The 26,022-nt window shown below is 37.5% G+C and overlaps 1 protein-coding gene across 4 annotated transcripts in view; it reads left to right on the top strand.

Annotated features, from left to right (window-relative positions):
- The window catches only part of AOX1 (aldehyde oxidase 1), a 123,908-nt gene that overhangs the window by 79,456 nt on the left and 18,430 nt on the right, over positions 1–26,022 (top strand). For 3 of the 4 annotated variants that reach the window (XM_027873820.1, XM_027873821.1, XM_027873819.1), the window contains 8 exons: positions 829–924; positions 3,801–3,929; positions 5,767–5,841; positions 8,117–8,169; positions 12,405–12,519; positions 18,638–18,703; positions 18,958–19,146; positions 22,083–22,250. In XM_027873820.1, coding sequence (XP_027729621.1) covers positions 829–924; positions 3,801–3,929; positions 5,767–5,841; positions 8,117–8,169; positions 12,405–12,519; positions 18,638–18,703; positions 18,958–19,146; positions 22,083–22,250 — 891 coding nt within the window. The remainder of the gene's footprint in view (positions 1–828; positions 925–3,800; positions 3,930–5,766; positions 5,842–8,116; positions 8,170–12,404; positions 12,520–18,637; positions 18,704–18,957; positions 19,147–22,082; positions 22,251–26,022) is intronic. The other variant, XM_027873822.1, reaches the window with a different exon arrangement.

The raw sequence follows: 26,022 nt of genomic DNA, 5'->3' as shown, positions 1-26,022 counted from the left end.
GTCAACTTTTCTTCCTATTAGACAAGGCCACAGAAAATAAACAAGGATTTTAAGTCTCCATTTGAGAAGTTTCTAGAGTCCCTACATAATTCCAAATTTATGTGCCTCTGAAAAATAAGGTTAGGATTGGAACTTGTGCTATTTCAGGCCAGGGAATGACGATGACTCATCAATCACACTAGAATGCTGACTCTGCAATTTCAGGTTGGGAAGCACCATTCTTGGAGGCTCTTGGCAGCAAATCAAGACTATTATTAGTCTGTACAAGTACTAACATGTCAGAATCTAGGCAGAGCTGCCTCCTGGCCTCTTAAAGAAAGCCCAGATGCTTCTTCCTTCTCCTTCCCTCCCTCCCTCCCCATCCCCTCCACCAAATGGCAAAATGCAACATTTTTTTTAGCTGGTTGAAGCCAATATTCACAATCATTAGAGTACCAAAGGTGTGAATGAAGCTAAAAATGGAGTGATACATAAGGATGGTATCTTCCTAAAAGATGCCAAAGCTTCAACTTCACCTTTTTTTTATTATTGGTAGAGCATAGATTTAGAGACTACCTAACCAAGCATCCTCAACTTACAGGATGAAGCCACTGAGGCTTGGAAATGTTAAATGGCTTTCCTGGGGTCCCACAGGTGATGACAGGTGACACAGGAGCCCAGGTCCTCTGATTATACATCCAGTCATCTTTCCCATTGAATTGCTCTGCCTGTCCTCTCCCCATATTCTTCCTCTCCTTGCCCATGGGTGAAAATTTTGACATCTTCTGTGTTTAATATCAAACTTTACTTTGATTAAATAACCAGCTTTTGGAATATTTGTTTTTCTAGGCAGCTGCACTGGTTCATATATACACAGATGGCTCTGTATTGGTAACTCACGGAGGAAGTGAGCTGGGGCAAGGTATTCACACCAAAATGTTACAGGTAAAAAAAAATAAAAATAACAACTACAAATCTTATGCTGTAAATGTCAGTTATGGTGCTGTTATTTGTACCTTTAGTTTTTAGCTTCATCTTTTTTTCTTTCAAGTTCATTAACTTTTGATTAAATACGACTTTCTGTTTTTAGTAACTGGGTTCTTAAATGTTACTGCAAATGGCTTCTCAGATATCAAATAGATTAGCTTCAGTGGCTGGGTAGGTGAATGTGATGTTGAGGTATAAATAAGCCTGAAATGCAGGTGAAGGTATTCATCCAATTGAGAAAAACATTCTCTTTGCTATATACTTGGGATTTGGTTGGGTATCAATTAATCAAGGAACCTGACACTTCCCTGATGGAACATATAATGAGAAGGGGGTTGGGAGGAGAGAGGAGACTTACAGACAGACAGATAATGATGATTGGGTTTTCCCTTTTCTTTCTTCTTTTTTTAAGTTGTGTCTTAGTTTTCATTAGCGCTTTCTAGGGGATTAAAAAAAAAAAGGACTGAGTTGAGAAATGGAGAATAATAGATCATGGATGAATAACTTCAGAAGGCCAGTGAACAATGAAGAAGCCAGTATAAGACAAAAGGAAGCTTTGAGAAGCTGGGAGCCTAGACGTGGTAGAGAGTGAGCAAAGGAAATTAAAAAAAGGCTTTGGCATTGAAAGCCATGCCCCCTCCCCTGCTTCCAGACACCCTATGGCATTTCCAGAAGCTTTCTCTGTGGAGCACCAGAACGAGCGCTAGCCTAGAGTCAGGAAGACTTGGGGTCAAATCCAGCCTCAGACACTTACTAGCTATGTGACCCTGGGCAAGTCACTTAACCTCTCTTTACCTCAGTTTCCTCATCTATAAAATGGAAATAATAATAGCATCAACCTCTCAGGATTGTTGTGAGAATCAAATTACAATATTGGTAAAGCACAGTACAGTGCCTGGCACACAGCAGGCACTATGTAAAAGTGCTATTATTATGATTATTATTATGAAGGATACTGGTCTTTCCCTCCTCACTGTGGGCCCTAAAGAAATGAGAAAACCTCCATGTGGACAGTCCTAGAATGAATGCATTCACATTGTGATGATATACGTTGAAATATAATGTAATGAAATTCTCAGAACATATCATAAATAAAACACACAGCTAAACTCTGAAATTGGCCTCAGACACTTACTAGCTGTGTGACCCTGGGCAAGTCACTTAACCTCTGTTTGCCTTAATCAACTGGGGAATGAAGTGGCAAACTACTCCAATATCTTCACCAAGAATATCCCATGGACAGGATGCTCCACAGGAGCATGAAGAGTCAGACCCAAATGAACAACTACACAACAAAAAATTTGAAAGGAGGAACCACTAGGTAGTAATATAAAGGCGACATCAAAACTTGTATTCTCTCCAAGAGACCCTGGCACTTAATTAACATTGAATGAGATGTTACCAAGCCAGTAATCTTAATCTTCATCTTTGATGACCTTTCCACTGCATTTTTCTGTTGGTGACCCCCCCCTTCTAGGTTTCCATGACTCTCCTCCTACCTGTCTGCCCACACCTCAGTTTCTTTCACCTTATCTTCATCCATGCCATGGCCACTAACAGTGGGTGTACTCCAAGGTTCAGTCCTGGTCCCTCTTTTCTATACATCTATCCTAAGCCTCTCTCCAGTCCTACGCCACAAAATGCCTACTGGACATTTCAAAATGGATGCATCGTAGACATGTCAAAATCAACATGTCCAAAACAGAACTCATCATCATTTCCCTGAAACCTACTTTCCTGCTACTATCAAGAGTACCACCATCCTTCTAATCACCCAGATTCACAAAAGCTATGTCATCCTCGCTCTTATTCACCCCACATGTCCAATCAACTACTAAATTTTGTAGTTTCTATGTCTGCAATATATCTCGTCTACTTTCTCTCTCTTCTCTCACACAGCTTCTACCTTAGATCAGGTCCTCCTCTCCTCGTGCTTGGATTATTGAAAAAGGCTTCTAATCTCCATGCTTCAAATCTTTCCCCAATTCAATCTATCCAGCCGTAAAAGTGGTTTTTCCTAAAGTACATGTCTAACAACTTCATACCTTTACTTGATAAATTCCACTGGCTTCCTATAACCTCTAGCATCAAATATAAGCGCCTGCTTCTGGCATTTAAAGGTCTTCCCAACCTGGCTTTTTTCTACCTTCCCAGCCTTCTCTCACATTGCTCTTCTCCATACATTCTATCATCCATCCATATTGATCTGCTAGCTATTTCTCACACTGGCTTCTTCTATCTCCCATCTCCATACATTTGCACTAGCTATTCCCTATACCCATAATGCTCTTTTGCCTCTGTCTCAGTTTCCTTCAAGACTAAACTTAATTATGTTACATATAAATAAATATAAATATATAATAATCATAAATGATATATAAACAAATTAAATAAATCTATAGGAAGTGTTCCCTGGTCCTCCCCCTCCAGAAATACCTTATATCTACTTCATATACTTAACCTCTATTTGCCTTAATCAACTGGAGAAAGAAGTGGCAAACCACTCCAATATCTTTGCCAAGAAAACCCCAAGAAAAGGCAGGATAGTCCACAGGATCATGAAGAGTCAGACTCAACTGAACAATAAAAATTTGATTAGACCTGTCTGTGTACATGGTATCTGACTGTAATTTTCTTGAGATCACAGTTTTGCTTTTCTCTTTATATTTCCACCACCTAGAACAGTGTCTGACACATAGTAGGTACTTAATAAATGCTTGTCAATTTATTGAGGAGTGATAGTGTTGTATAAATAACTTAACAAAATTGTTCTTTTTCTATATTGACTATTCGTCACAAATCTTACTCCTTGAAAATGTTTATTTTCCTGATAGATTGCCAGCCGTGAATTAAAGATACCAATGTCATATATGCACTTCTGTGAAACAAATACAGCCACAGTGCCTAACACTATTGCTACTGCTGCATCCATTGGCGCTGACGTCAACGGGAAGGCCGTGCAGGTTACAGCTACTACCAATTTTCCTCTGTGTAATTTGTCTTTGTCTGTGGCTTCCCTTTCGCTAAATATGGGTGGCTTAAAGTCTAGATTTGTTGCCAGCCACAATAGCATGTAAAAGGTGGTTAGTGCCAGTCCTAGAGTTGATATCTAAGAGAAACCGCTTTCAAGCCTTGGTGGAAACACAGCTCAGTGACTAAAAAAGAGAAGTGGAGAAGGGGTGTTTAGTCCAAAGAAAATAAGACTTAGAAGTGACATGATAGGGTTATCACAAGGAAGAGGACTTAAGACTTATCCGTAGCCCCAAAGGACAGAATTAAAAGCAATAGTTATAAATTACAAAGAGGCGGTTTGAGACTTGACATCAATGTAGTGGAGGCCATACCATGGAATATACATGGTCCCTTCTGGTGAAGCACTTGGACTCTGGTCCCCTTGCTAAAAAATATATGTGACCAGTAATCTAGGTTGGTCCCTTGGTCTCCTGGGGATCAAGCGAAAGGCAGAATCAGGGGTAACGTTTCCAAAAGTGTCCTCATTTTCTCTCACAAGCTACTGAGTAGGTTGCTCTTCTTGGCTCAGTCACCACTCATGTTTAACACAGCTCCCTGTCATGGGGATGAAAGGACCAACTAGGGGCTGCTGGCCGTACTTGTCCATTAGCAACAGGTGGGCCACCTGTGAAGGGGCCAGGGCATAGGCCTATCCCATGCATGCTCCATGGGATAGCATGCCTATGTCAGGGAAAAACTTCCTAACAACTAAAGCTATCCAAAAATGGAATCAACTAACAGATGGCAGCGTGTTCCTTCTTACTAAAGGTCTTCAAACAAAGGCCAGATGACCACTCATTGGTTGTTTTGGAGAGGGGATTTTTGCTGAGGGACGGCTTCAATTAAATGACTCTGAGATTCTGTATCTTAAGATGTTCTTCAGAATGAATGCTAGAAGGAACCAAAAACCTATTAGGTCTACCTTTGGCCAAGACTGCGAACCAACTCAAAACGTGGAGGAATTATGGGAACAAGTAAAGATCTAACTCATTTTATGGAGTTCAGAGCTTGTATTCTCTTAGAATAAGAGAAAGAAGTCAATGATCAGGGCCCATTTGGGGATTCTTATTAGATCTGGTAATATCTACCACATTTGGTATTATCACATACAGTCCTACAGAAAACTTGACATGCTCTTCATTCTTCATCTCATGTCTAGAGCAAATGCCTCCATCAGTGACTAAAGCCAGCAAAAATAAGACATTGTTACCATTTTAGATCTGAAGGATGGCAGGTATTGACAGTAAGACAGTATTACTAAAAAGTGCAGGGGAAATGTGATTAAATATAGGAGGGTTTGATCCATGAGGAGTACGAGATAATGCTAGGGTCAGTGGGATGGAAGGAGGAGAAAGAAAGGACAGACATAAAAAATGGAGGAAGAGACAGCAAAAGGCTGAGGGATCTCGAAGTAGAACCTGAAAGCAAGGATCTAAGTGAAGGTAGAGGAATTAAGCAAGAAAGAAAAGAATGATTGTCTGGTGTAGTGGACAGAACTCTAGACTTGAAATCAGGAAAACCTGGGTCCAAATTTCACCTCAGAAACTTTCTAGCTGTGTGATCCTGGAGAAGTCATTCATTGAGTCTTAGTTTCCTCATCTGTAAAATAAAGGAGTTGAACTCAATAACCTCTAAGGTCCCATCTAAATCTATGTATCTATTTTAAAAGTCCCTAATGTAACTAATTATACCACCAAATAAATATGAATTCACTTTAACTAGTTTTTTATTCAAATTAAATGAATTAATGTTTTTTCAATATGATTTTTCCCATCTTTACCCCCACAGAATGCCTGTCAGATTCTCCTGAAACGCCTTGAGCCCATCATTAAGAAAAATCCTGAAGGCACATGGGAAGACTGGGTAAGTATAGTATCCACATTTACTTCTCAGAATAAGAAATAAATCCAGGAAAACTGGTACAAATTGCCATTTACTGAGAGGGGTGGGTCTAATACAGGGTGAAGACAACTGTTCTAATATCAGAAATGCTGGATGCTCTATTCTCTTTCTCCATCTTCACTGTAAGTGGAAGTATTGAATAGACTGTCCCTAAATGCATGTATGCTTGAATAAAGCATTCATCTGTACACATCTGGGGAAGGGAAGAACATAGCTCAGAAGAAGACATAAGCAAAATAAACCGTTACAAACTCACTCACCTAACAGGCTTTAATAAAAAGGAAAGCTGAAACCAAAATAAAAGTTGGTTGTTTGGCAGTCCCAAGTTATACCTATTGCTTTTAATGCTGTCCTTTGGGGCTAAGGACAAGTCCTAAGCCCTCTTCCTTGTGATAACCCTTCAACTACATCAACACTGCTATCATGTCACTTCCAAGTTTTGTCTTCTGTGGACAAAACACTCCCCCTCCCCTTATGTTTTTCATCCACTAAGCTGTGTTTCCACCAAGGCTTGAAAGCAGGAGACAAAAGATTTAATTAATATTGAATATGTGTCAGTGAAAATAATTCTGATATCTTAGTCTTATTCATAATATGACACCTAATTTCATCAGAACAAATATATTCTCCTCCCAAGAACTTCCCACCCAAAAATTTCTAACACCTAGAAAATCTAGCCATAATCAGCTCGTGAATTATATCATGTATGCCAAGCCTATTTGATGTGACTGTACCCTACTTCAATCTCTAGAACTCAGACTTCTGAAATTATGTAAGTCAGAGTAGAAAGGAAACTTTATAATGTGTCCTCTCTTACTATAGCAAAGGCCCAACAGGAATGTAATAGATACATAGATAGATACATAGATAGATAGATACATAGATAGATAGATAGATAGATAGATATCTCTGTGTATATATACATGTGTGTCTATATACACACATGTATGTGTGTCTGTCTATTGAGGGTTGCCAACTCCTGAAGAAACAGAGGGCGTCAAAGAATGCCTGAAGTAACTCATAAGGTTTCTGCCAGTGTACTCCCTCATACTTCCATGGACTATCCTGGAATCTAAACACCATTTCTAAAATGGCTTCTTTGGGAAAATACACTCTGAGACATGATTTTAGACATTAGGAAACTTCTCTGTCTTTCCCCAACTTCAAAAAAAGCCACTGGTCAGCTGGCAAGAAGGGGATTCTCCTGCTTTACCCCAAACAGTACATAGGCTACCCTTCTAGAAAGGACAAGAAGTTGAACACAGTCATTTTATGACAAAAGCTACCTCATGCCCTGTGGTGGGTTTGGAATATCTGGGTGCCTAGCCTAATTTGGACATCTGATTTCAGTTCAATGAATGAGTGAATGAAAAGCACTCATGAAACACTTACTATGAGCCAAGCACAGTATTAAACTCTGGTGATATAAATACAAAAGTGAGAGAGTCTTTAACCTGAAGGAGTTTACATTCTAATGATGAAACAACACAGAAATGTGCAGTAGCTAGGGAGGGTTATTTGGGTTTTAAAAAATCACAGTTGTAAATTTCTGTTTGGGTTTTCTTTTTAGACATATATGTACAATTATATGTCCTAAAAAGCAAACTATATGTAACAAAAATTCACTGCTTCTGATACAAATCTCTGTGAATGATTAAATTCACAATAAAAAATAAAATTTACCAATAGCAAGAAAGAGGAGAGAGAGAGAGAAAAAGAAAGAGAAAGAGAAAGGAAGGAAAGAAAGTAAGAGAGAAAGGAAGGAAGGAAGGAAGGAAGGAAGGAAGGAAGGAAGGAAGGAAGAAAAAGAAAGAAATCCACAGGGTTGGTGAGGGGAGCTACAGAAGGGTAGATTGACACCCTTTCCAGGAGCCATGGCAGTATTGATTTGAGAATGATTCCAGACCTGGATAAGGGGTGGGGAGATCAGGAAGAAGGCATGAAGAAGATGTGTAGGTACAAAGCATGAAGCGTGGCTGGGAACAGCTAGTTATCATGGGCCATGGGAGGCACTCACCCAAGCGGAATTGCACAAGCCTCAGAGCTCCAGAATAGAAAGAGTTAGTACCCACTAGCCTAGTCTCTGGTCTGGAGGGGTAAAGTGTCAGGACCAACCAGGTTCAATAACCTCCCATATTCCCAAGTGCACAGAGTCACTCACACCCTGGGCATTGGGTCTTGCAAGTTTTTATGTTTTCTCCATCAGAAGTTTATCTTGAATATGTCCATTCTGCAGGTTGAAGCAGCATTTGAAAAAAGAATCAGCCTTTCAGCTACAGGATATTTCAGGTAAAAGAAGTTTTCTTCTCTTTTTTGTAAATTTCAGGACTGTGCCTATCTAGAGATGCTACTTGACTTCTGGGTCCATTTCCTTATCTGTAAAATATGGAGAATCAGCTAGGTCAACAGTTCTCAAATTTTTTGGTGGTCTCAGGACCCCTTTGCACTTTTAAAAATTATTTAGGGCCCAGGAGAGCTTTTGTTCATTTGGGTCATATCTGTTAATATTTGCCATATTAGAAATTAAAACTGATAATTTTGAAAATGTTTACTTATCATTAATTCTTTGTAAACTCATTATGTTAACTTAAGTAACATTTTATAAAAATAATTTTTCACATTTCACAAAAATATAAAAAATATTTAAAAAATTTTTATATTTCCCCAAACAAAAAAGTGAGGAAAATAGCACTGTTTTACGTATTTTTGCAAATCTCTTTAATATCTGGCTTAACAGAAGACAGCTGGATTCTCATATCTGCTTCTGTATTCAATATGTTGTGATACTTTGTTTTGGCTGAGGCATATGACGAAAATACTGGAAAAGGGAGGAGTATTTTCATAAGCAAATAATGTCTTAATATTATGAAAAAATTTTGACCTCAAAGGCCCTCAAGAGTCCAAGAACCACATTTTAAGAATTGCTGATCACCAAGGTGCTCTAAGGTTGTTTAGTGGAAAGATCCTGGAACTTGTGAGTCAAAAGATGAGGACCTAGATTTGGGTCCTTTCTCTGGTGCTCAGTAGAGCAGGCTAGCCTCTTGAAAGGCTTAATTTCCTCATCTGTTACAGCATTCTTGAGAGACTCAGATGGAATGTTTGCAAAGATACTTACATCAGGAAGTGATGGATTTGGATCTTGGGTTTCAATCCTTGCTTTGCCATTTAACACATGACCTCAGGCAAGTCACTTCAACTCCCTGGGACTCAGTTGCTCCATATGTAAAATGAAAGGTTTAACTAGATGATCTATAAGATCCCTTCTAGATTTAATTCTATAGGCTCCTAAAACTTTATGTAAATGAAAACTGTTATGAATGATCCCAGGTTGGCTTGGACAGCCATCCCGTCAAAAATAAAGACTGACATAATCATAGAACCACATTAGGCAAGAAAAGGCTATATTGCAATATTTGATTATTTCACTGCATTTTTTATTATAATTATAACTTTGCTAAGTAGTAAGATAGAATATTTAGTAATATCCTATTAGCATTCCCAAGATCACAAGTTATTTTTAAAAATTTTTTTCAATTACGTGTAAAAATAATTTTTAACTTTTGTTTTATACAATTTTGAGTTCTAAGTTCTCTCCCACCCTGTCATCCTTTCCCCCTCATTGAGAAGGCAAGAAATTTGATAAAGGTTATAAATGGGCAGTCGTGAAAACATATTTTCGTATTAGTCATGTGTCATACAGTTATTTAGCAGGAACTTGAAGCCATGTCTTCTGACTTTAAGTCTGGAGTTATTTCCACCAGGCTTTCTGAGCCTCAGTTTCCTCCTCCATAATATGGGAATAATAATACTTGCACTTCCAGCCTCACAGCATTATTGTAAGGAAAACACCTTGTAAATCCTAAAGTGATGTGTAAATTAGGGAAAACAAAAGGGGAAGTTTAGGTGTCTAGGGTGAACACCAGGCTAAAGAATATCTGAAATAACACCATCACTCAAATGATGCATGATTCATTCAGTCTTACTTGATCAGTAAAATATCAATGGAGCCACCAATAAGCATTTACTGTGTCTTCTGTGTACCAGGCACTGTGCTTGGCTCTGGAATATAAAGACAAGAAAAAATAGTTCCTGATATCAAGGAATTCACATTCTATAAAAGGAGATAACATACATACAACACATATATATATAAAACAAATAAATACAAAATAGATATAAAGGAGTTAGGGAGGGAAGTCACTATCAGCTGGGAGGTCAGGAAAGGCGTCCTATGGAACGGGGTACTTGATCCTGAAGGATTTGAAGGAAGTGAGTGATTTTGTGAAGGAGGGAAGGAGGGAAACCGAGGCAGGGGGGAAGACTAGGAGCATCCAGTGGAAAAGGCACCAAGACAGGAAATAGAGTGCCATGTGTAACAAATAGGGAAAAAAAATCCAACTCATTGTGGAGGTAGAAATGGCAAGCTTTGACAATGGATTGGATTTTAAGATGAGGGAGAGTGGGGAGATGAGAATAATGTTGAGGTTATAGAACTGGGAGATTAGAAGAATAGTTGTGCTCTCTATAGAACTATGGCCCTGGGCAAGTCACTTAACCCTGTTTGCCTCAGTTTCCACATCTGTTAAATGAGCTGGAGAAGGAAATGACAAACCACTCCAGTATCTTTGACAAGAAAACCCCAAATGGGGTCAGAAAGAATCAGACACAATTGGAAAATTAGTAAATAACAACAGCAACGACTATAGAAGTAGGGAAGTTTGGTAGAGAGGTAAGTTTGGGGGGAAAGATGCATCATGTTTTAATTCCATTGAATTTGAGATGTCTCTGAGGCATCCAGTTTGAAATGTTCAGGAGGGCATTAGTGAAGGGAGATATCATGGTATAGTGGCACAGCACTGGATTTTGAGTCAGAGGACCTGGGTTCAAATCTCTACTTTGCCCCTTATTACTTACTTAATCTCACCTTGGATAAGTCATTTAGCCTCTCTGGTCCCCAGTTTCCTCATCTGTAAAATGATGCAAGTGAACTAAATGACCTCTAAGGTCCCTTCCAACTATAAATCTATGGTCCTGTGGTCTTTGGGACTGGAACTCAGGAAACATTAAAGCTATGTCTCTAGATCTGCGAGTCATCTTCATGGAGATGATAATTTGTACCATGAGAGCTGATGAGGTGAAAGGAAAAAAAGTAAGAAGAAAGAAGGAAAAGGGAAGAAGAAAGAGGAGGAGAAAGAAGAAGACTGGAAAGAAGGAAGAGGAAGAGAGGGAAGAGGGAAAGAAAGAGGTCGTAGGGCCATGCCTTGGGATATACCTACAGTTGGGGCATGATATGGATAATAATCTAGCCCAGGAGATTGTGGAGCATTTAGACTGGTAGGACCAAAGAACCAAAAGTATAGTGTCACAAAAACCCAGGAAGAAGAAAATATGTTGGAGGATAAAATATGAAAGATTACTCCAAATCACTAATCAATAAGAGAAATGCAAATCCAAATGATTCTGAAGTTTCGCCTCAAAAATTTGCAAAGATGACAAAAGATGGAAACAGTCAGCGTCAGAGGGGCTACAGAAAAACTGGCATCCTAGTAATTGTTGCTGAAGTTATGAGTTGGTCCAACCATTCTAGAAGGCAATTTGGAATTATATTTTAAAGTTATGAAAATATCCTTATCCTTTGATTCAGAGATCCCACCATTAGACACAACTCACAAATAGGACAAAGACAGAAAGAAATGTCTCATATGCAGCAAAATATTCATAGCAACACTTTAAGTAGATGTTCATGAAAGTAAAGTGGTTAAACAAGTCGTAGTAGATAAATATAATGGAATATTGGCATAAGAAATAATGGTTTTGAAGAATTCAGAGAAGCACAAGATATGAATTGATGCAGAATGAAGTAAGCACTAGGAAAACAATATACACAATGGCTACAAAGAGCCAATTGCTAAATTATTAGTATGAACATTTACATTTCAGAAGTCAACAAATATTAGAAATTAAAGCTTGATTTATTCTTTTGTTGATTGTCTGGACTTAAGAAAGTGGTAGAGAAAATGTTAATAATGCAGATTAAATTTAAAAGTGTGTGTGCAATTTTTTAGGAGAGATGGTTGTTAAATATTTACCAGCACACCTACATTATTTTGGAAAGGTGGTTGTTAAACATCTACCAGCACACCTCTGGCAATAATGGAAATATAAATAACCAAGAAAAAAAAAAGGTGTAATTTTAATGACCAAGAAGCTTGGCCCTGGGGAAGAGTTGAGAAAGCACACCTCTCTCCCTTCCTTGCCAAGGTCAAGAGACTATGGGTATTGAAAACTGTATATATCATCAGATTCAATTGATGTGTTTATTTTACTAAACTTTTTTTCTTTTTTTTTTATTCTTTATTATCAGGGGTGACTCACTAGGTGGGGAGAAGGGAGGAATTATAGCTCTCAGTTGTAAATGAAAGTTATATCCAAAAATATACCAATAAAAGACTCTAAAAATAAAAATTATGTCATGTTATTCTCACACTAGAGCTAAATGTCACAGGTTTTATTGCTTTCACCAGAGGCTATAAGGCCAATATGGACTGGGAGAAAGGGGAAGGAGACCCATTTCCATACTACGTTGAAGGAGCTGCCTGTTCTGAAGTTGAAATTGACTGCCTGACAGGAGCTCATAAGGTTACTACAGCTTTCGTAAATGATAAAATTTTGTTTCCTATGTTTGTGTTAAATGCTTTCTGTCTTTTATTGAGGTAATTGATAGTTTATGAGTTATAAAAAGATAAGACTAAGATCCTTTCAGTTACACAGGGATGTCTCGATGTCTAATTCTTCCCTAAATTTCCACATATGCCCCCAAAAAACTAGTGCATACTAGAGTCTTCACTTTCTAGAAGGGGGGGCAAATTAAACATCAACTGTGTGCATATTTTACTCCAGGAAACTAAAAACAAATTCCCCCAAAGCTACTCTGTTCATAGAGAAAGGAGAAACTTAAGAAACACTTAAGAAAATGATATATCCCCTCACTAATAGTCTACTGAAAATTTCAAACTGGATGCCTCAGAGATTTCTATTGTCATTGTTAAAATGTGTGTACATTTTTTTTTTGAGAGATGGTTGTTAAACATTTACCAGCACACCTCTGACTACAAAGATGTAAATGAAAATGGCCAAGAAGCTTGACCCTGGGGAAGAGTTGAGAAAGGGATTTCCAAAAGTCAGGGATTATGAGTATCAAATATTGTATATATCTAATGTTAAAGAATAGGTAAATAACTTAGTAAATGATCATAAGAAAGCATTCGGAAATGATATTTCTGCAAAGATCCTTTCCAAAGACCCCTATGAGGAATTTTTGGTAAAAAAAAAATTGCAAATATTCTTAGTTATATACACAGGTGTGTTCCTTCAAATATCATTATTAGTTATGCCTCAGAAAAATATTAAGCGAAAAAAATTTTATAAGAAATTTTCACAGGGCAACTAGGTGGCGCAGTGGATAGAGCTCTGGCCTTGAAGTCAGGAGGACCTGAGTTCAAATCTGACCTTAGACTCTTGATACTTACTGGCTGTGTGACCCTGGACAAGTCACTTAACCCCAATTGCCTCATCAAAAAAAAAAACCCATAAAAAAGAAAAGAAATTTTCTCACAGAAACAATGTTTTCAATAGGAAATCAGCTGACCAAGATTTAAGTGGGGTTTTCTAACTTTACCATGGCATTTAGCTGTGGGCCATTGACAATGCTGCTACAAAACAAAGCTAGTTGTTGGCAACCATAAGTGAGATACTTTAGGGTTCTGTGATTTCTTCAGTGTAGGAAGTCCCTCTACTGATGCTGATCACAATTTCTTTATAACTTTGAGAATTGCGATTACGAAAAACATCACCCTCACAATCAAGTCATGAACCTCTCCAAATCTAGGAAGACTGGTCAAGAGACATACAATCCATTACCAGTTCTATATTAGAAGCTTTTCCTTCCTGTTAGAGACTACCAGAGCTTACACCCCACTAGCATAGCCTTCAAAATCCCAGTTTTTTCTCCATGCCTCCAAACATCAGAGTTGGACTTTAATGGGGATTATCAGTATTTAGCAAAAAAAAAAAAAAAAAAAAAAATTTAAGATTTCACAAATGAATACTAAGAAACTTTAGACCTATAATACTAGATGAGATTTTGGAATAGAATATGCTGTAGAAATCACACAGATTCCACTGGTATCCATGCAATGCCCAGAGAACAAAAGGAAGGTCCCTAGGACATTGTGCAGACAGATTTATAGAAGGCAATTATAGAATTGTGGCAGATTTATAGAAGAATAAGAATTACACAGGCTGGGCGGGCATGAGCTCACGGATTGATGGTGGTCCACCATATGCTCTTATGTGTTCTTATATAGCATATTACAATGTGCTATAGAAAATTACAGAAAACCAAATTATAACTCATGCCAAGGTCATCTTCAGCCAACTTCCCTCAAAAAGAAATGGTCCAAATGAAGCATATCTTGCTCCTCCCCTTGGCAGAGAAGCAAGGGACTAGGATGGCAGAATGTTGCACACATCATCAGATGTGGTCCTGTATTTGCTTGGTTTTGCTTAACTGTTTTTCTCTATTATAAGGTGAGAGAAAGGTTCAACCAGGGGGATGTTGTCAGAGGAAGAGATGGTATATCCTGGAGTGAAAATTACATAAAAATGAAAAGTAACCAAAAAACTTATGTTAAAAAAAAAGAAAGAAAAAGATTATATTGAGGATATTAAAGCATCTTTTAAGTATTTCTGTGGTTGATGGATCTGTAATTTCATCAATGGGAGGATTACTTCTAATTGTACAGATTGCAACTCACCCACACCTTTTTATCTTGTGTAACTCTTGCCTACGTCTTCCCATAAATCATCCAGAAAGAGTCTATCCAATGTGCCATGGACCTTCCTCTAGAAGAGGGGTGGGGAACCTGCAGCCTCAGGGCCATAGGTGGCCTTCTAGGTCCTCAAGTGCAGCCCTTTGACTAAATCCAAACTTCACAGAACAAGTCTCCTTAATAAAAGGATTTGTTCTGTAAAACTTGGACTCGGTCAAAAGACCGCACCCAAGGACCTAGAAGGCCACATGGGGCCTCAAGGCTGCAGGTTCCCCACCCCTGCATCTACAATCTAGAGTCTGTGCTTTTCAGTGATGGAACATTAGCTACTCTTTCCTCTCAGATGAGAGGTGATGGACCTTTTCCAGTCATCTATCTTTCCGACAACATCCTTTAAACAGTATAACATGTTGCAGCCTGCTCACACCCACCATACACCTCTCCATTGCCCTTTTAGTGAACTACAACGTTAAATATTTTGAAACTGTGGTATTCCATGACTTACAGTCATATAAGATCATCACAAGACTATCTACACTAAAAATATAGGCCTTTGTTGCAGAGAAAAGCTTCAGGTCATTTAAAAACAATTTCCTAAAGGCAATCCCACCCTCTTTCCTGCTGTTCAACTCTGGACTCAGTTCATTGTCCATCCAAGATACAGTTATTACTAGAGCAGTATGTCTTGGACAAGCAATAGCATATCATAATCTTTACAATAGGCATTCTTTATCCACTTAGTTTTCCCCTGGAACATAGTTAGGCTGAACTCTTTTAAGTTATTATCAATCTCATTTAGAAGAATCTGCAGCGTTCCAGGAATCGGTACAATCATTAGATCATCTGCAAAGAAGACCACTTGGAGGACCTCATTATCTCTTGAGAATCCTTCTTCCATTTGAACTCTGTGCTATATATGCATCTTCTTTGACAGCAGTAAACACTCTTGGCAAGCAATTTATTCTATACCTCACTTAGTCGTAGAGTCATTGAACAAGGTTATCTTTATTATCACATCTCTCACATGATTTTGTTATTTGCATTGGAGATACCTTGTTGGAGAAGTAACTTGAAGGCAGTATTTTTTCTACTAAATCAAGTACTTTTTCATAGACAACAAACTGAGTGAGATCTTATATTCTTGGCACTTTTTAATCAATCAGTCGCAGGATTGAGAAAATGTAGTCTACTGCAGAATTTTATTTGTGAAAGGCTGCCTGCTCTTTCCTTGTATATTCATTAAGGATGACCTCAATGCATGTGTAGATTATTCTCAAAGACTTTGTAACAATGTGGAAGTAGGCATATGGGGTTAGTAATTTGGGGTATTTTCTCAATCTTTTTTTTTTTTTGGTTGGTACTTTCCTTCCCCACCCCCAATAATTTGGTGCTCTTCCTCTTCCAAATATCTTGTGAATCAACCCCTCATTGCCTTCAAAACTGCACTGCCTATAATAGCCTGAGCGTACTCTGTGAACACTTACCTGCTCTCATAATCCTTTTTTTCCTTAATGCCATTCCAATTTTCTCTGGCAAGATACCAGGGACTATAATAGAGTCTCGATGTGATGGTTCCATTTTCATTGATGTAGAAAACTTTGTTTAAGATAATCTTTACATACCTTTTCTATTTTTCATCCCTTGGTCATCTTCCTTCCAAGTTTATCCTTAAATGCCCTGCGGATATTCTGGCTTTGTGGAGACTTTGCTAAGCTTTTTGTAAACTTGCTTTTCTTCCTACTGTTTCCTACTGTTTTATGAGGCAGTACTAGACACAATTTTCCATCATATATCTCCATGAGATTTTACAAATTAGTTCATATTTTTAGCCAGTGTTATTCTTGGCAGCCATCTCTCTCTCTCTCTCTCTCTCTCTCCCCCCCCGCCCCCCTGTCTCTCTCCCACCCTCCCCCTCCCTCCCTCTCTCCCTCCTTGGCAAAGAGATCAAATTGTTGGCTGAAATAAATTAGGAGCTCTTTTATTCTCTTCACTGGATTGTTGGTTTACATCAGTTCAGTTTTTTTTTTAGAAAATCATAACCTGTCAGCATCTGTTCTTTTATCCATTGGATTAATATATTTTCAACATCAATGGCTTATTTTAATTAGTCAGGATAGAGTTGTTTTGATTGTATGCCAAATCTCATTTTTATTATTTCTTCAAATTCGTTATTCTTTGCTCCAAAAAGTTGGTGGTCTGATTATGCAAATTCATCCCACAATTTAGGTTCCAGCCTTTCCTGAGCCCCCTAGCAAAAGGTGATTTCTCCTCCCTCAGTGCTCCCATAGTCCTTTGTCTCAACCTCTTACTTATATCACTTATCACATTCTACTTTGTATCATGTTTATTTATGAGTCTTATTCCCTCTATTAAACTGCAAACTCTTTGAGGCCTGAGACTGTGTTGTTTCTCATTTTGCATTTTCACATATGTTAGGCATTTAATGTTAATTGAATTGATTTGAATTAGTGACAGTGTCACTTATTTATATGCTTGTATATTTACAATTACTGAGGTTTTCAAGGTGGCCAGCCCCTGATGAAGAAGGTCAATCTGGACCCACAGGTTTGGTCTTAGTTTCAGTAGAATGACTCCTTGAGGCCTCCTGCAAGTCAATCCCTTAGACGTGGCTACTTTGCTAGACTTTGCTAGATCAAGGAGGCACAGATACACCATCATTATATAACTGATACTGTCTGATTTCCTATTGTTATGTCAGGATAATTAGGCCTACATTATACATCACCCTGAGGTTCTGATATAAGAAGAGAGTGTAAGCAGACTGCAAAACACTAAAAAAAATGAGGAATTATACAAGAGTATCAGTATAAAAGATGTCATCACAGAAATGGCTAACTGGAAAAGCAAGGCATAACTGATGGACAGCCTATAATTTCCACTGGAATCCACATATTGAGAGGATGCAATGAGGGCCCCAAACACACTGATTAGAACCTTCTGCTGCTAGGTAATAGGAGGACATGGATAGGAGTTGTCCAGGATGGGCAGACAAGTATGTGTGGCAGCTGATGAGATCAGCGATCTACGGGACTTTTGATTATTGTTCTGTAATTACAATCTTGACTCAATCCAACAATGGTCATTTATTAAACACCTACTATGTATGGTGCCAGGCTGGTGATAAGCAAGAAAAACAAAACAATCTCTGCTCTCTGTGAGCTTACATTCTGATATCTTTGGCCAACTTTGGTAATTTCCAGTCTCTCATAAGAGTTTTTCAAACCAATTTCAGTAATTTATTCTATTCCCAGGCATTTAGTCATGCACTCTTGTCAGTTTCCACATTCTTATAATTGGATACATTAAATTGACAAAAATCACTTTCAAATTAAGTTTACCCAAAGTATTATACTGTCATTTTTCTGCTTAAAACTATTGCTAATTATTATTGCTGATTTTTCCAACCTAGTTACCACTCGCATTAAATTCAACAAAACTATATTAAATATTTGTTCTGTGCAAAGCACTGTGATAATACCTGAAGGAGATATGGAGGCAAATAAGGTATGGTTCTTCCCTTTATGGACCTTAGAATCTTCAAGGAAGCTAATGATCTAGTAATGGTGCAAACCTGAGTGTATTATTAATAAGTCTCAGCTTTTAAAACTCACTCCAGAAATAACCTACATTTCCTTATAGGAGACTAAAGTAACAAATCCAAAGTTGGCTTTGACTTTAGTTTTAACTTCTGTCAGCATGGGGCTTTTCATTTTTTTTCATCCAGTTATTAAGCACTTATTATTATTCCAGGTACTATGCTAAGTGCTGGGGACACAAAAACAAGAAAACAGTAAAGTGGAATGTCTTTAGGTCATGGCTCTGGGAGGAAGAGGGGCTCTTTCAAAGAAAAGTATCTTTTAAAATGCAATATTTTGTAAATATAGCTTTTGATTTTTTTTTTCTAGAACATAAGAACTGACATAGTCATGGATGCAAGTTGCAGCATAAATCCAGCCATAGACATAGGACAGGTAAGTACCAAAGTATTTAGATCTGTAAGTTATCTTAAAAGTGATTGTTGCTATGACTGTGCTCTCAAAATATTATTTTAAAAAATCTTGAAATTCGCTTAGATTCTTAAAATCTAGCCATTGCTCAGATTCTTATAATCTAGCCAATAGCTCACTAACCTTCAGACTCCTTAAGAGTCTACCCAATATGACAGATGTTCTAATAAACCTTGTCTTTGGCTGAAAAAAAAAATCTTGAAATTGTCCCTTTGCAGATTGAAGGCTCGTTCATTCAGGGCTTGGGACTTTATACAATAGAAGAACTGAAATATTCTCCTGAAGGAGTATTGCATTCTCAGGGCCCTGATGAGTACAAAATTCCTACAGTCACAGACGTCCCGGAGGAATTTAATGTTTCCTTACTAACATCATCAGAGAACCCAATGGCAATCTATTCATCTAAAGTAAGCATCTATGACATGTTCTTTTTTTTCCTTTTAAATAGTATTTTATTTTTTCCAATTACGTGCAAAGAAAATTTTTAACATCCATTTTTAATAAAATTTTGAATTCTAAAATTTTTCTCCCTTCCTCTCCTCCCTCCTCCCAAAGTAAGTTGATATAGGTTATATATATGCAATCATGTAAAACATATGTCCATATTAGTCATGTTTTTAAAGAAGGAACAGAATAAAAGGAAAAAAACTAGCAAAAAAAGTGAAAATCAATCTGCATCCAGACTCCATCAGTCCTTTCTCTGTACGTGGATAGCATTTTCTACCATGAATCTTTTAGAATTGTCTTAGATCATTGTATTGCTAAGAAGAGCTGTCAATCATAGTTGATCATCATACAATATTGCTGTTACCTTGTACAATGTTCTCATGATTAAAGTAAGCACCTTTGACATGTTCTAAGAAACAACGGAAATAGTTCCCTGTAGCTAAAATACTGTAGGGATGATGGTTGGAAGCCAAAATAGAATATAAAAATCAGTTATCAGGTTCATAGATCTGCAGAATATTGGAGCTAGGACCTTAGAAAGCATCTATCCTAACACCGTCTTGTTATAGACGATCAAACTCGGGCCTAGATTGGATAAATGACATGAACCTAATCATTGTCATAACTACAACCCTAGGATTCCCCGAGGCCCCCAAATTCCATAAAAAAGCCTTGTTTTTATAAGTAATCTTTTTTTTTTTTTTTTTTTGGTGAGGCAATTGGGGTTAAGTGACTTGCCCAGGGTCACACAGCTAGTAAGTGTCGTGTCTGAGGCCAGATTTTAACTCAGGTCCTCCTGACTGTAGGGCCCGTACTGCACCACCTGGCTGCCCCCTATAAATAATCTTCAAAGGCTAACCAGAGGCCCTTGCTTCTTCTCATAGGGAATTGGGCATAGAGGGTTATTCAGGTTTATCTTCGAATTGCAAAAACTCATGATTATCCCTAAGAAAGTAAAACTAAAGGTTTAAGATCTGCAACATACAGATGGCAAATTAGGTTACAATGAACCCTCATTCAGAGCAGAAGCTATACTTAGGGTTTTGCGGGTGGGAAAAGGCTTCTCTGTAATAGGACTCTGGAATAGGATATAAATGAAGCCACCCAATTCCCCTTACTTTGCAAATCCAAAAGTATTTAGTAATCCATGAGACCATAGGGTTTCTAAATATCTTCTCACTTTCAGTTTATCAATTTTCCCTATACATGGAGTACTAAGAGAATAGAGATTCTGAAAGGAAGGAAAAAAGATTATGCCTTTAAATTCTCAAGAAACCTGGTGAATCAGAAGTCTTGGCGAGACAGATGGTCAATTAACACTCAAGAGCCCGGTCATTATGTACATATTTTATAATTTAGGTCTAGGATCATAGACCTGGAGCTGACAGGGACCCCTGGAGGTCATTTAGACCAACTCTTCATTTTATAAATGGGAAAACTGAGGCCAACAGGCTAAGCGACTTTGCCCAAAATCAGTAAGTATCAGAGGAGGGATTTGAGCCCAGGTCCTCTGATTCCAAAGAGAGTATTCTTTCTACCATACCACATAATATAAAGGTTATATTTAATCTAATATTTTAAGGTTTACAAAGTGTTTTCCTCACAACGACCCTGTAGGTAGGTAGCACAGAAGTCTTATGATCTCCATTTTACATCTGAGGAAACTAAAGTTTAGAGAGATGAAGTTGGTCACTCTGCTAATAAGTAGGGGACCAGAGTACAAGTTTTATGACACCTAAGACTCCCTTTTCCATTGGGATGGGTCTTCATGGGTCTATACCATATAGTACATTTCATCTTGTTTCTAGCATATTGATTTTCACATGCACATAAGGTGCCCAAGGAAGAGAGGGAAGCCATATGTTATTCTATTATGTGTAAACTCTAATCTCTTCTTAACCTACCAATAATTTTATGTATGGTATAGACCCATCAAGAAAGTAATAGGTTGTCATTTTTGGGGGGGGGTGAGGCAATTGGGGTTAAATGAATTGCCCAAGGTCACACAGCTAGTAAGTGTCAAGTGTCTGAGGCCAGATTTGAACTCAGGTCCTCCTGACTTCAAGGCCAGAGCTCTATCTACTGTGCCACCTAGCTGCCCCAATAGGTTGTCATTCTTTAAATTGTAACATGTATACATTTGGACTCTACATCATACGCTATGATAGATTTTCTTTCTTTACATTCATGAAAGAATGGACCCTACCCCTCCCTTCAACCCCTACTTGGCACCTATTCCTTAGCTTACTGGTATTTCACCAAGAGCAGAATCATGATAATTCTAACATGGGAGGAGTAAACCAAAGCTTTGGGAATTCTTAAAGATATATGAATTTCTCAAGAGACATTTCTTTTTTTAAATAATTAATTTATTTTTAGTTTTCAACATTCACTTCCATAAGATTTTGAGTTTTAAATTTTCTCCCCATCCTTCCCCTCCTCCTCCAAAGACAGTGTACAATCTGATATAGGCTCTACTTATACATTCATATTACGCATATTTTCCCATTAGTCATGATGTAAAGAACAATTAGAACTCATAGGAGGAACCACAAGAATGAAGCAATAAAACAAACAACAAAGGAAAAGGAGAGCAGGTAGTCTGCTTCACATCTGCATTCAGACCCCAGAGTTCTTTCTCTGGGTGTGGACAGCATCTTCCATCGTGGGTCTTTTGGAGTTGTCTTAGATCTTTGCATTGCTGAGAAGAGACAAGTCCATCAAAGTCAGTCACTGCATGGTGTGGCTATTACCGTGTACAACGTTCTCCCAGTTCTGCTCATTTCACTCAACATCAGTTCATATAAATTCAGGAGAAATTTCTAAGGAAATTTAATAATAAAAATTTATACAAATTTAATTGTGAATAAATTTGTAAATTTCTACTTTCACACAGGGCCTCGGTGAGTCAGGTATGTTCCTGGGATGTTCCGTGTTCTTTGCTATCGGTGATGCGGTGACAGCAGCTCGCAAAGAACGGGGCTTAATGGAAGACTTCATGCTGAACAGCCCAGCGACTCCAGAACGGATTCGAATGGCCTGCGCGGACAGATTCACAGAGATGGTATGGAATTACCCTTCCCCCTCCGATAACATTGGGGATTTATTTTACTATTTCCAGTCATGCACAACAAACATTTTTTCCTATCTATGTAGCATTTCCTGAAACAAATGGATGCATAATGAAGATATTCTTGATTAAATTTCACAATGACTAAATAGTCTCTGCTGGAATGTAGGAGGATGGGATAGCAAATGGAAAGATCCAGAACTTCTACCCTTCCTGTCTTGCTTTAACACCATCGCTTTATAAGAGGCCTGGTTACAATAACATGATGATAATAGCAAGCATTTTTCCTGCACTTTTCATATGTTGCTTCATTTGAGACACACAACTACCCTTTACCATAGGTGCTATTAATACCATCACCCCTATTTTACAGATGAGGAAACTAAGGCGGAGAGAAGGCAAATGACTTACCCAGGTTAAGGTGTCCAAGGCAAGATTCAAACTAAAGCCCAACTAGAAAATTCATTATTCAGTGGCCAAGATTTCAAATCCTTTTTCATCTAGCTGCCCAGTGAAGTAACTTGAGAAACAGTAAGAGTGGACTAGCCATTCTAATTTCAGCTAACACCAGAAGCTTGGCTTCTAAGTTACTTGCTCTATACAAGAACAACTTGGTAAAGTCACTGGAGGATTAACTCTGGCTTAAGTGGACCTGGTTTCAGGGCAGCTAAGTGGCATAGTGGTTAGAGTACTGGCCCTGGAGTCAGGAGGACTTGACTTCAAATCCAGCCTCAGACACTTGACACTTAACTAGATGTGTGACCCTGGGCAAGTCACTTAACCCCATTGCCTAGCAAAAAAACCAACAAAGAAAAAGAAAACCTGAGTTCAAATCATCTCTGATGTTTACTTCCTATATGTTGGGTTCTCTAGTGATATTCCATTTGCTTTCCTATTCTCCAAATTTTAAACTTTTTTCAATATCAATACTTAGTCCTATAATGTATTATTTTTATGCCTTATTACTAACATTTTAAGGCATCAAATACAAGTGTCGAAATATAAGGTAGACGATCATGCATCATACCTCTTTTTAGTAGGAGTAAAATGTCTCTCCATTATATATGATATTAGCTCATGAGTTCAAATAGATTTTTGCCATACTAAGAAAAAATCTTTCCATTCCTATATCCTAGTGTTTTGGGTTGGGTTTTTTTGTTTTGTTTTGTTTTTTGAGGCAATCAGGGTTAAGTGACTTACCCAGGGTCATACAGCTAGTAAATATCTGAGGCTGAATTTGAACTTAAGTCATCCTGACTTCAGAGCCAGCACTTTCTCCACTGTGCCACCTAGCTGCTCCTATCCTAGTGTTTTTAACATAGACTAATGCTGCATTTTATCTAAAGCTCTATTAACATCTCATGACATAATTATGTAATCTTTATTGTTGATATATGTTGAGTGGTTTCCTGATATTAAATTATCCTTACATTAACTACATCCTTACATTATATAAATCCTACCTGATCATAACATGTTTTTAATGTATATTTTATTTATGAATATTTTGTTTAAAGATTGTGCATTGATATTCATTAATGATATTGGCCCATAATTTTTTATCTACATCATCCCTCCCATTTTAGAAATTAAAATACTATTTTCTACTTATACATTCATATTACGCATATTTTAGTCATTGTGAAATTTAATCAAGAATATCTTCATTATGCATCCATTTGTTTCAGGAACTGGTTAGTCCAACATTTTTCTCTGTTTCAAAAAAAAAATCTGTATCATAGAGGAATGATTTGGTCTTTGAAAATTTGGTAGAATTCATTCGCAAAGGGGCAGTTAGGTAGCATAGTGAATAGAGCACTGGCCCTGGAGTCAGGAAGACCTGAGTTCAAATTCGACCTCAGACACTTAACACTTACTAGCTGTGTGACCTTGGGCAAGTCACTTAACCCCATTGTCTAGCCAGGAAAAAAAAAAGAGAATTCATTTGCGAATCCATGTGATCACCTTTGTGCAGGAGAGCTCTCTAATGGCTTATCTGGTTTATCTTTTTTATATTGATCTGCTGATTGATTTATTGGAAGGAGGGAACAAGCTTTATTAAGTATCTACTATGTACCAGGACTGGGCTAAGTGCTTTACAAACATTATTTCATTTGATCCCACAACTACTCTAGGAGATAGGTGCTATCATTATCCCTACTTAACAATTGAGGAAATTGAGGCAAACAAGTTTAAGTGCCTTGCCCAGGGCCACACAGCTAGTAAGTGTCTGAGGCTGGGTTTAAAAGCAGGTCTTAGGCCTCTGGACCCAGCACTCTATCCACTGCACCACCTAGCTGCCTCAAAATATAAAATTGGCATTCACTCTTTTTTGTTAATAATCACCCCTTCTTTCATCCCCACTGTGACCTTCCCTTTCGCATTTCAAAATTTAACTTGGGCTCTCTTTTTTTAAAGATTACATCTGCTAATTGTTTATCAGTTCTGTAGGCCTTTTCAAAGAACAGCTCCTGTGCCATTTCAATTGTTTTCTCATCTTCCATTATATTAATTTCAGCATTTTGGTTATTTATCTCTACTTTCTGTTAGTGTTGGGCTTTGTTCCTTTTCTACCTTTATTTCCACAATTTATTTTTAGCATCTTTTAATTCCAGTGCACACTTATCTTGCTATGATTCTCTTTCTTATTAATATAGGCATTTAACACTATGAATCATTATTTCCCCAATCTGTTTTTAGCATCTTTTAATTCCAGGGCAAGTTTCTCTTGCTAAGTTCCTCTTTCTTATTAATACAGGCATTTAGCACTATGAATTTGCCTCTAAGTATTGTTTTGGTTGCATCCCATAGATTTTTAAAATATAGAATCATTGTCTTTGATATTCTATTATTTTTATAATTTCCTCTTTCCTTCATGCATTACTTAGTAGATCACTTTTTAGTTCCATATGAGTTTACACGCCCCCCTTTATTCATTGTATTGTCATTTACCACAATAATAATAATAACTTGCTTTAAGGTTTACAAAACATTTTACATACCTTCACCTCATTTGATCTTCTCAACAATCTTATGAAGTAGGAGCTGTTATTATCTCCATTATTTCATTATGACTCATAAATGTAGTATATAGAAGTTCTGTTTTTTTATATTTACCTGGACTTTCTTTGTGATTCAGGGGCATTGAGAGGTTAGATGACTTATCCAGAGTCAGGCAGACAGTGTGTGTCAGAGCCAGGAGCTAAACTCAGCTCTTCCTAACTCCAAAGCTGACCTTCTGCCACTAGGTTAAAGCTATCTAAGTTCAAAGGGTTAAATGTTTTCTATAAGTATGTTTTCAGTAAATATGTTTTCGTGTAAATAACATGCTTGGTTTTAATCCACTCTGTGTTCTTGTTTTGTTTGTTTTTGTTTTTGTTTTTTTATATATGAGGCAATTAGGGTTAAGTGACTTGCCCAGAGTCACACAGCTAGTGAGCCTTATGTGTCAGAGGCCAGATTTGAACTCTTTTAATCCATTTTGTAATTTTTTTTCTTTTATTTAAAATGTTAGTCCAATTAGCAGTGCTATTATTTAGTTAAATTTTCTTCTACCATTCTGCATTATCACTATAATATTATTATTATTAACAAACTAAAACTAAATTCCTATGCATTATACTATTAACTACATAGATTTCTTTAATTTTTGCCTTCCTCTTTATCAAAAAAGTAAGTTTTATTTTACATGTTTCTGAAATGTTTAGTGACTTAGGCAATATAATATCCTAAAGGTTTCTGTATTTAATTAGTCATTGCTTAATCT

This window comes from Vombatus ursinus, unplaced genomic scaffold (assembly GCF_900497805.2).
Source record: "Vombatus ursinus unplaced genomic scaffold, bare-nosed wombat genome assembly UNPS02014802.1, whole genome shotgun sequence".
In the NCBI taxonomy this organism is placed as follows: domain Eukaryota; kingdom Metazoa; phylum Chordata; class Mammalia; order Diprotodontia; family Vombatidae; genus Vombatus; species Vombatus ursinus.
This window is presented reverse-complemented; position numbering and strand designations above follow the sequence as displayed.